This window comes from Botryllus schlosseri, chromosome 13, assembly GCF_051294905.1.
Source record: "Botryllus schlosseri isolate E-star chromosome 13, Bs_hap1, whole genome shotgun sequence".
NCBI lineage: Eukaryota > Metazoa > Chordata > Ascidiacea > Stolidobranchia > Styelidae > Botryllus > Botryllus schlosseri.
The window spans coordinates 12,073,260-12,084,517 of record NC_137248.1 but is presented as its reverse complement, the minus strand read 5'-3'; the positions used below and the strand labels follow the sequence as shown (position 1 = coordinate 12,084,517).

Below are 11,258 nucleotides of genomic sequence, written 5' to 3'. Positions count from 1 at the left end.
GTTGCTAAACATAAACAGATAAAAAATAGAGGCGGCAGTTTTAAGCAAATGTAAAAACTTTCAAGGCTGCGACCGGCATATGCGATCGATCAATTCAAAATATGTTGCGTATTCTCAGAGATTAAGAGTTACTGGCTCTGGCGATGATTGTTCAACTATGTGCGTTACAGTCAAGGCTGTGTAGTAGTTTCGTTACAGTAAAGCTAGTAATAAAATCCTCAGAAATCCACACTCTCGCCTTCAGCTCTACCTTTCCTAGCGGTGGAAAGTAAGCTATGAACAAAATCTTCAAAAACTTTCATATAAGGCGCTAAACTGGTAGTTTTATACATCTGGCTTTTACGAGTTTGGGCGTCAACAGTCTCGTCAGCCTTGTGCGAGTCCAGTTCCGAACAGAGTTGCGCCACGGTCGGAACCGCGAACGGATCGAATTCATCGACTTTGTCCAAATCGATAGGAACGCAAACTCGCCCCGTCTTGGGGTGGACGCAAAACGGACTTTTGAGCAAGTGATTAATGCCAGTCGTGACGTTTGCATCCAGCCTGGGATAACAAAACTCCAACATGATCTCCTGCGGCACATAGCGCAGTTTTTTGTATCTTTTCGGGTCCGTCTGAAAGCGTTCTGCTGTCGCCACACGTATCTTCTCATATCTCGTTTTGGAAGACTCGCCGGTCTCGTTCATAGATTTCGTCAAAGCGTCACGAACTTCATCATCCGGAACCATCTTCATTACTTTATCGACATCCGTCGCCGTTTCTAAAATGTCCTGCGTCTCAAGGTACTCTTCCCAATACTTTTTCGATATGGTCGTGATGCAATGCCGCAAAAACGGATGCACCGGATCTTTCAAAGTCACGCGTTTGTCAGTGTTACCTCCTTGTATCACCGTGAGATACTCCACGATAGCAGACCTCGCCTTGTTCGGTAACTTTCTGGCGTGTGGGTCGCACACCCAACAATGGACCCCACGACGGCCGGAGTACACCCACAATCTGTGCTCGAATCCGAAATCATCTCGCAAGGCGCGATCGATCAACCGTATCGCCATCGTCATCAACGGCCAACACCTTTTGCATATATCGGCACCCTTACAACACTTCCTTACATCGTCGTAATCCGTCATGTCAATGTCAAAAACCAACTCTTTTTCAACCGGTTTGAATTGGCTTCCGCTCACTTTGTTGTGATCTTTCGGAGGGTGGGTGTACACAGCTCCCAGATCGATTTTGTACGGCGTTACCTTCTGTATTTCTCTCTCCAATTCTTGTTGATTTGTGAAAGACTGATAGCGTATGTAAATATCGTCCTTCAGCGTAAAAGAAAATTCCCGGTTGGCCATCTGCGACTTTTCGAATCCGCCGTAACTGAGCCATGAATAATATGTTCCGAACGGAAATAAAAGTTTGTAATAGATTGGAAGTATACTCGGCAAGCTCGCAGGATCGTATTCAAAAGTTTCAGGACTTTTTTCAGTAGCTTCAGGCATAGTGCTGTAATGAACGTATGTATATCCAAAAATTTTAACCAGAAAATTCTAAAAACCATGGAAATTGAATATTTAACAAAATGGATACTACTCTGTGATGGTCATTGTAGTCGGTTATTCCAGAATCATAAAGCACAAGTAGGAATAGCGATAACCAATGCACATCAGAATCCATCCCATAGAAAATGAGCATTAACTGGTTAGTATCTATGTTTGACAGAATAGCCTGGTATAATTGTAGATATAAGTAGCCAATCAACTGTGCGAATATCCATATAAGCAAGAATAATACATTCACGAAACAGAAATAAGTATCTGATAGTACAATAGGATCAGTTTGGATCAGAGGTCGACCGATTATCGCGGCCGATATTTGGAACTTTCCCGATTATCGATATCGCGGCCGATATTTAATATCTAAAAAACAATTCAAAAATATTGGAAATTCAATGCTCCGTGTGCTCAGTCTCAAAAAATCGACAACGCAAAGGACGATACGTGACCGATTTACCCATGCAGGACGAGTTCAACTGGGTGAACATACAGAGAAACTATGCTTCCTGCATTATAATCTACATCTACTGGACTGATCTGTGATTCTGTATCATGTTTATCTTTTTGGGTTGTCCCAAATTTCAATGAATGTGCACAATTGAGCAATAATTCTTTTTTTTTTCAGTTTTCTCGTTTGTTGTTCAGTTTTCCGTGGCATAAACAAGTGTCATCTTGCCTAATATATAATATTTTTAGTAAAATGGTTCTCTGCTCCTTCCATATTAATATCAGCCTATGATATCGGTTATCGGCCTGCCCAAATCAACATCAGTCAACATCTAGTTTGGATACTACTAAGAACCGACCATGAACCATCTACTGCGCAACAGCGCAAGTGATGTAAGTAACGAATATCGAATTGAATATGTGTGGCAAACATCTTCGGCAGAACAACGAAATTTAGTGTACACTACAAGTCGAATATGATTGAATATTTGAAATTTTGGTGCAAAACAACAAAACCTTATGATTTTATGAAAAAGAAATATGATTACTACCGTGCTTCATAAGTTTTAACAGAAATACCACCAGTCCATTTTTGTAGATACCACTCATGCGATGAAAGTCACGATAAAATGAACCTCAAATTGATAAGTTTTTAGTAGACCTACATCACATTGGGGCAGCGTAAAACCGTCTAGAGCTTATGCCACAAGTTTATTTCAATTAAGCAATCCACAAAACCCAGCATAAAAGATTGTAACGTATTGCTCCACAGAAACTCATCATAGTCTGGAGCCATTGTTTTTGAAATAGTTTGCAGAACTTTAATAAACGTGGCATTATAATGGCCTCCATAGAGAGAGCCAAAATGGATATGTTTTCATAGGCTTTGAACTTGATTTTACAATGACCCCCCGCCCCTATATTTTTGAAATTTATGCAATCACACCGCCATTTTCATAGCAATCTTTTTGTGGGGATTGTAATTGCTTATATCGAAATCACTAGCCTTGAAATCATCGATTGAAGACACATTCCTCGTTATGTTCAATGTCGGGAATGGTCTCGGCTCACGCTTGAGTTGTTCTTCGATTGCTTCAACGTGATTAGTGTAAACATGAGCATCACCAATAGTATGTACGAAGTCACCGGGTTTCAAATTCGTAACATGAGCAATCATGTACGTGAGTAAAGAATAGCTGGCGATATTGAACGGAATGCCTAAGCCCATGTCCGCAGATCGTTGATAAAGCTGACAAGACAGCTCTCCATCAGAAACATAAAATTGGCATAGAGCATGACACGGGGGTAATGCCATTTGAGGGATATCCTTGGCATTCCACGCGCACATTATAATCCGCCTGCTATTCGGATTGGATTTTATCGTATTGATAACATCGGCAAGCTGGTCAACACCTTTTCCAGTGTAATCGGCATGCATATCTTGGTAGTCAGCTCCGAAATGGCGCCATTGAAATCCGTAAACGGGACCAAGGTCACCCTCTTCGCGATCTGAAAACCCAGACTTGCTCAGAAATTCTTTAGAGCCGTTTGCGTCCCAAATGTGTACTTTCTTATCCGAAAGTTCCTTTGCGTTAGTACTTCCCTTTATGAACCACAACAGTTCCTCCAGTACGCCTCTCCAAAACACGCGCTTTGTCGTGAGCAAAGGAAATGATTCCCTGATATTGAATCGCATTTGGGCACCAAACAACGAATAGGTTCCAGTGCCTGTACGATCTCCTTTTAACTTTCCCTGGCTTAGAATTTTCCTGCATAAATTCAAGTACTCGTACTCGTCATGGGCCATTTTGTTCTCGAGCAAGCAATCTTGCGGACAATTTTTACCGATTTCCACCAGCGGTTTTCTCTTCTCGCCGGCAGCATCGGGCAAATTCAAACGCCTTGGTGACTCCATTGTACTCTGTAGCTTAGAAAACACAGTGTGTACGTAATAAGTCTTCTAATAACGTATAGGTCAACTCTTACCGCGTTAACCAGCTATGCGTGAAATTTCGGCATTGTTACCATTGAGTTTATAGACAGCTGATGAAAATAGGATCAATGATTGCTAATTCTTTCAATACGCCAATGAAATATAATGAAAGATAGGAAGGTGTCGAAACGACTTAGAGTAAACTAAAGATGATCTAATAGATTTGAACCACCGCTTGAATATTCCTCGGGACCATTTTGCTCCACTTCATGATTTGAGATGCATAGGAATCCCCTGTCATAATAATTTCCTAATTTGATTCCGACGGAGAAGCGAAGGATTGCCATCTGCTGAAAGAGGTGTTTTGAAATGATGAACTGAACTGAAGGACACTTTTTACAGGCTACAATAGCGAACAGAAATGGTTAATTTGCACATTTCACGGCCAATATTATTGGATTGACTAAAAATAAAAAAGGTAATTTCACCGACTCGACTCCCGTACGACCTGTCGTCAAGTATGATCTGTTGGACGCTTGGACCAATATCATTGGTTGGACTTGACCCTTTTTGTCGACCTACCTGTGATAAAGAAGCCGGACTCATCACCATTACGTCACCTGGCTCGGAATAAGCTTCAACAGCGATAGGAAGCTCGTGCGTCTTGGCGGAATTCATTTTTCTCCGTATAGTCAATGTATATAGATATGTCATTGGTATAGCTTGTATCGTATTTGTATCGTATCCTTATAAAGGCTATGGTTTGTATAGTTAAATCTGTAGAAGTCCGCAACGAAAGCCGCACCAAGTCGGGAGCAGTGATGAGCGGATAGTGCTTTTCGAGACTCCGAATCCCTCCGACAACTTTAGTGTCTGAGGAAAACTCCCTCCGACTCCGAAGAGCTCAAGCCCATGACTCCGAGATACTCCGAAGAATTTCGTCAAGTATCCGAAGTTACATAATTAACTACAGACAATGCTCAACGAAAATGCCGTGCTAGATCACTAGGTTAAGATATAGCTCGTGGCCAATCATACCATTTTAACCATATCATTAGAGTGGCAAGCATGGTACATGCACTTGGTAATGTGTCTTACTAAATAAATGTGATAATATGGTTGGCCTCATCTCATAGTATTGTCTATATTCTCCAGTCCCCAATTGCAGTGCAGGTGGCTGGTTTTCATGTACTTGCCAATCATTTTTGCATGTTACCAGTAATATTAGTTATTACAACTTTACAAGGTGTCAACTGTTGGTGTTTTGATTTGTAATCATAATCATTAGTGTATTCTGGTCAGATTTATGCAAAGATATCGGAGACAAAAGTTACAATACTCCGAAATTCCCCGAAAAAATATTTGTAGTAAACTCCGACTCCGCTCCTATGCTGTCACAAAATCGGCAAAACTCCGCTCCGAATCCACTCCGACTCCGCTCCGATGCTCATCACTGGTCGGGAGTGCATGCCAACCACTGAGCTATATAAACAACGTGCCAACGTGCCAAATCCGACGTTCTGGTTCCAAATTTTAAATCCTGGTGCCAACCATTATGGAAATGTGCCCAAATTACGTCATTTGCCACCCAAATGAGTCAGGTCAGCGTCTCAGCGACTGCCGAAAACCCTGTGATCAATGACGTCATGATTGTATGCGTAAGCTTTAGCTTGGCGACTCACTCCCGCAACCGTGCGGTTGCTGTGTCGCCGGCTTGGTTCAGTTCTCAACAGACACGTCACAGCGAGCTTGCGAATTTCTGCAGTCTACGACGTTGCGGAGTAAAGTGAATGCAATATTGTTCTGCAGCGTGATAATCAGAGATGGCTGTAATTCAATTCATTCTCGCGTTATTTCTTTCACTATCGGATTTAACTGCGGGAGCGAACGTAATATACGCGGTAAATGCAGGCGGCGGAAACCATGTAGATAAAAACGGAATTCGTTATATAGCTGATCCTATATCGGTCGGAGTTGCGAGCGACTATGGTCAAAGATTCAACATCCGCAGATCGCCTCCAGAAGACCAAATCCTTTACCAAACCGAGAGGTGGCACCACGAATCCTTCAGTTACGACATACCGGTCAAATCTGACGGGGATTATGTTCTTGTGATGAAATTCTCGGAAGTTTACTTCAACAGTCCCGAGCAGAAGGTTTTTGATATCGTCCTCAATGGTCAGCATTCGGTTATCACGAATTTGGACATATATGAAAAAGTCGGACATGCTACTGCTCATGACGAAATGGTCCCGTTCACCGTGAAGAAAGGCAAGTTGAAGATAGGCGGAGAGACGTCGAGCTTTAACGGAGTGTTATCGATGGAGCTTCAGAAAGGGGCGGCTGACAATCCAAAAGTCTGTGCATTTTACGTCTTGCAAGGTTCAGTCGATGATGTAACTCCCTTACCTCCGTTAGACCTATTAAATAAAGTGGATGATGATGAGGAGGAAGTGGACGAGGAGGAGCAAGAGGAAGAGGAAGATAGCCTTGACGATGATGACAATTCAGCGAAAAAGTCATCAGGCAGTGACGACCGTAAAGATAGAAAAATTAAATCAGGTCCCCCAGCCATCAACCCATACGCGGAAGATAACAGTAGCTTGATACTTCCAATCGTAATAGCTTTTTCCGCATTCATACCAACCCTCGTATGTCTTTGCAGGCTCTAATTGTGTGCTGACATCACGCAACTAGCAGTCTGAGGCGTGATGTTAACACAATTGGGTCCGTGCTAAAGCAGGTTCTGAAATAAGGGCAATTATTGTGCTTAATTGGCGTGACATTGTGATGCAAAAGTTTGTGCATTTTCCAGTTTGTTTGCGTGCTGAAAGTTGGCTGTGTTTTGGTCTCTCACGATTTTTATATTGCGATAGGCAATCGTTGTCTGAAATTTCCAGCACAGATCAACTTCTACATGCTAATCTGGTTACACTGTATACAGCAAATTTGTAATATCTTCCACTATGCTAATTTTAAGCCTAATTTTTTAACTTTGGTATAGAGTCAATAGTCAATACTATAGACAAATGAGGACTGAGGAGGAATGCTTTCACTTTGCCATGCGCTAATTTATAATACAGTAAATCATAGTTTTGTTGCTTTATATTTGGCACTAGGCATGGGTCTGCATTATGTCAACTAGAAATGTTATTTATTCCGTGGTTTGTAAACTATCCAAACATGGGAACTGCAACCAGTGTAGGTTTTGTCTTGATACAAATTGCAATTTAATGCAATAGTACTAGGTGGATTTAGTGCTAAAACACTGGTTTGAATACTCGATAGTCGATAGCTATCAATTGGTCTGCATAAGTACAGGATTCAGCTCCTAAAACAGCCATCAAATCTTAATATGTTTGAACATATTATTGCACATTAAATCTGCCGTGCTTATTGTGTCTGGTGAAAGGTCCGTCACGTAATTGTATGTGCTTGTGTTGTGTCTGTATCTTGTTGTTGAAAATCATGAGGAAAAAACAGCTCGCATTATAAAATGTGTGTTCTTGAAACTTTCAACCCAAATTTCTCAAATTCTTTTGCAGTCTACATTATATTCCGAATTCCAGCCCTAATGTCCTAAACTTTTCAAATCGAAAATTTGGCATCTCCCATTCTGTTTTGTGATTCACGTGAAATCATGTACAGTTTTCAGCCTGCACAAGTCGGTTTTGCTATTCGCAATTTCATTTCATAGTTTTAATCGCGGTCTAGTAATTCTATCTGTAGTTAGCAGTTCTATATCTATTTATATTTTGCAGTACTTAAAGTTTTGATGCGTTTGATCTGGTTTTTGTATTTCCGCTAACATACTCGCAAATGCAACTGAAACTGGCTTAGACATGATATGTTTTTTTGTGGAGTTACGATGCTGTTTAGAGTTCTAAAATTCTCGGCTGTTCAGTCTTTTTACGTCTCAATCATTCCAACTATTCAACTAATTATTATCGGGTGTACCGATAGGCTGTAGCTTATCTTTTGTGCAATTTCTCGGTGTTGGATTGAGTCTAAATTGTTGACGATTTAAGTCTTCGTTTTTGTTTAGAGTAAAATTACTCTTCGACGTTATAAGCAGATTTTCTTGTTATTTCAGATGGTGACATAGTTAGTTTAGTTGGGTCAGGATTGTGATAGATCATGGCGCATATCAACCGTATCGCGTCCCCGATGAGCATTTGCGAAGAGGATTTGTTCGACGTCGATAAAAAGGTCAAAAGTCAGATTCGCTTTTTGGAACAGCAACAGAAAGAGTCTCCTGCTTCGTTTCTGGTCGGAACTATTGGTGAAGTTAATCGAAGAATCACAAATCTTGACGAGGAACTATCAAAGTACGACAGCCAAGTCGCGTTCGAGGGAGAGACGCCGCAACCCGTTTTACGGCCTGAATCAAGTCCTGAAAGTTTGATATCTGCATTTAGCCTCCGGCAGGCTACACCTTCCGAAAAAAGATACGACTTGAAACAGAAAAAGAAGCCTGTCGGCTCCACAGCGAAGGCCAGCGATTCCCCGCGGCTGGTGGAGTTACAACAATACCCTGGTTGGAATCCGAGAGCTTGCAATGCATTACCGCACGGTCTGGAAGCGGAAAGAGTGCTGGATCACGTGGTGTCGGCGCAGGTCGATTTACCGCGAAAACCAGCTTACCGGCGTGAGTTTTGTCGTCTCCTGTATTCCGATATCCAGGAATTCATTTTGCGGGACGCTTTCTGGTGGTTTTTCTTGGAAAAATTCCATCCTAACGCCGTAAATCAAGCGAGGCTCTTCAAAAGGATCTCGGTGAATTTTGTGAGCTTGCTGCTAGTCGCGGAGTCGCCTAAGTTTCGCGATCTGTTCTTTATGTCGTACGGTGACATCTTAGCACAGTCGACGTATTCTGCATTCTGTTTGGCGTTCCCGCAGTCTTGGAGGCAATTTGACGAGACCGGGTTTAAAGAGTTGCTCGCTAGGGTGTGTGGGGAGTGGATTGCGGGGATTCCGCCGCCACCTCGGTCGTACGCTAGTTGGAATTATGCTGCTCTCGAAGTGAAGGGTATGCGTAAAGAAGAGGTGATAAAGAAGAAGAAAAAATCGGATTCAGGCCCTCGAGGTGTTCCCGGGGCACGGTTGGGGAGCTCCTACAGCTCCACGGGGTCAAACAAAACAGTTAGATCACCGACGGGGTCTCATAAAGCGCCCGCAGCGAGACAAACGGCTGGGAAATCGGAATTACCGTCGAACGGTCCTTCCCCGAAACTTAACAACCCTCGTGTGGCTGAGCTGATGTCGGAGCACAACGGTACTCTGTCGACTATCACAGAAGAACCTGGCTCTACTGTAACTGGTGGTACTGGAAATACGAAGGTTTTGAAAACGCACGCCAACGCGGCGAAAGATAATTCTTCGTGTGTTGCAGGGCGTTCTTTGGAATTCTCAAAAAACGTTTTTAACATCTACGGGCGTTCTCCGTTGCTGTCGCAGTTTACCGAGTTATATGGATTCGAACGAAAGTCATTTTTTAATGTCCTCGTCAATTTGACGCTGGTGCAGAGTGTGCCTTCCAAAGATGGTACCACGTACCGGGATATTATCGCAGAGAGTAAGCAGACGGCCGCGTCGGCCGCCGCTAACTTTCAGCGACTGTACCGCGACAACAGCGAAGCTCACAGGCGGTTTTGTTACAAGCAGAAGCAGGAAAAGCGCGCGTTCGATAGCAAGCTTAAGAAATTGCTGGCCAAGCCGAAGCAGGTGCATTTTCTCAGCGACTTGATTTTGATGGAGTTGAAGAACGCGGAGGAGGACACGAACCCGGTGGGCGCGACAGCTGCGGCCCAGGCAGCGTTGGTCGCGGAGGCGGAATCGTAAAGTCTGCTTTGACGTTGGTCGTAGTAACTTGTGTGTTGAAGATCGATTCAGGCGCTTGATTTCATGAATACCCTTCGTCATTTATCAAATTTTAGAATCCCAAGTTAGGCCTATACCGAGGGTTTTCAACCTCTATTATTCATGGCCTAGTAGCTTAGTAAAAACATGTCTTCGGCCCAGTAACGTTCACAGAAAAGCCTAGCCGCGAAATTTAGGAAGCTGATCACTATCTTGCAAGCAGATGACTAAATGATACGAAATGTCGTCACTTTCGCCTGGTCTGGTGTTGAAGCCCGCATCACGGCTTCATCCACAGTTGGAGTGTAATTCTGTATATTACTCTGTTCCCTTTATAATATGGACCTAATAAATAAGGACGGTATGGCTACAATGTATATAAACTATGCAAGCTCTGTGGCCTTATGAAAAGTGAGTCGTGCCCCACTAGGTTGAAAACCTCTGGCTTTTACAAAATCTGTGAATCTATTGTTCCTAATTACTACATCCACATCCCGTCGAGGATATTGAATAGAACCGCATCTTCTAGCCTACACAGTTAAGTTTGTTCCGGGACAGGGTAGTAGGAATTATAATCTTTATAACTGTGATCTTTAGACTATTTAGCATTTACGTGGTCTCGAAGTTTTCTCGCACTCCATATTTGATACTTGTATATGAATAGGATTAATCTTTGCCCATGGATTACAAGTGACCTTATAATGTGCTCTGTATGACAATTGTTGTTGAAATGTTTGTTATATTTCGGTGTGTTGTGATGACTCGGTGTAACAAAATTAAATGAGCTCACATGTTGTATCTTCACCATAAGATTAGATTCTAGCTTCGGATATTGTTGTCTGGGTATTGTAACTACCGTAATTCACTGATCTCCATACACACTTCTACACTATTTTGTCAGCCTGATTACATTGTTATGAATTCAGTCTTATCTATTACATAGATATGTATAATATGCCTTTGTACATTAAATCCATTTCGTTTTGCCTATGTAGAAATTTATCTAGTAGTGCCACTGACTGCTGTTACCTGAAATTTAAATTCTAGCAAAAAGGACATTGTACCTTCGTTCCACTCGTGATATTTTTGTAGCTAATATTTTGTGTGCTTCACTGTATTATTTCAGAAACTTCGGTAAATAGTTTTTATTACTGTGCTCTTATATTTACGAACTGTTTTTACCTGATGGAATGTGACTAGCTAATATTCTGCCAGTCTCTGACTTAGTTCGACATCGATAGCCGTGTAGATGATTGCGTAGTGCGTTTGATGAAACCGTACGTAGACTCACAAAGAGAAGTATTGGTGATACCTACAATTAGGAATTGTTTCGGAGTTTTGTATGTACAAGTTAATTTCTTGTGTTTTATGTAATTTTCTGATTCTAAGCAAAGATCAGATGATATTTGAACTGTGATTGGCTTTTATTCTGTATGACAATAAAATTTGAGTTTTGCCATAATTTCAGAGTTTGT

General features: G+C 42.0%; 4 protein-coding genes across 4 annotated transcripts; 2 read left to right on the top strand and 2 right to left on the bottom strand.

The window, feature by feature from the left end:
• Position 1: 1 nt before the first annotated feature.
• LOC145453494 (DNA primase small subunit-like) lies at positions 2-1,490 on the bottom strand. The gene has a single exon (XM_080331468.1). It carries the CDS (start codon positions 1,488-1,490, stop codon positions 219-221), a length of 1,272 nt encoding a protein of 423 aa, XP_080187594.1. The 3' UTR covers positions 2-218.
• A 46-nt stretch (positions 1,491-1,536) lies between these two features.
• On the bottom strand, positions 1,537-3,968 carry LOC145453497 (thymidylate synthase-like). The gene has a single exon (XM_080331471.1). It carries the CDS (start codon positions 3,904-3,906, stop codon positions 2,932-2,934), a length of 975 nt encoding a protein of 324 aa, XP_080187597.1. The 5' UTR covers positions 3,907-3,968; the 3' UTR covers positions 1,537-2,931.
• Positions 3,969-5,622: 1,654 nt separating this feature from the next.
• On the top strand, positions 5,623-8,018 carry LOC145453498 (malectin-A-like). The gene has a single exon (XM_080331472.1). The coding sequence runs from the start codon at positions 5,748-5,750 to the stop codon at positions 6,594-6,596; it is 849 nt and encodes a 282-aa protein (XP_080187598.1). The 5' UTR covers positions 5,623-5,747; the 3' UTR covers positions 6,597-8,018.
• A 43-nt stretch (positions 8,019-8,061) lies between these two features.
• Positions 8,062-11,252, top strand: LOC145453487 (protein FAM227A-like). Its single transcript, XM_080331462.1, has one exon. It carries the CDS (start codon positions 8,062-8,064, stop codon positions 9,763-9,765), a length of 1,704 nt encoding a protein of 567 aa, XP_080187588.1. The 3' UTR covers positions 9,766-11,252.
• The last annotated feature ends 6 nt before the right edge of the window (positions 11,253-11,258 follow it).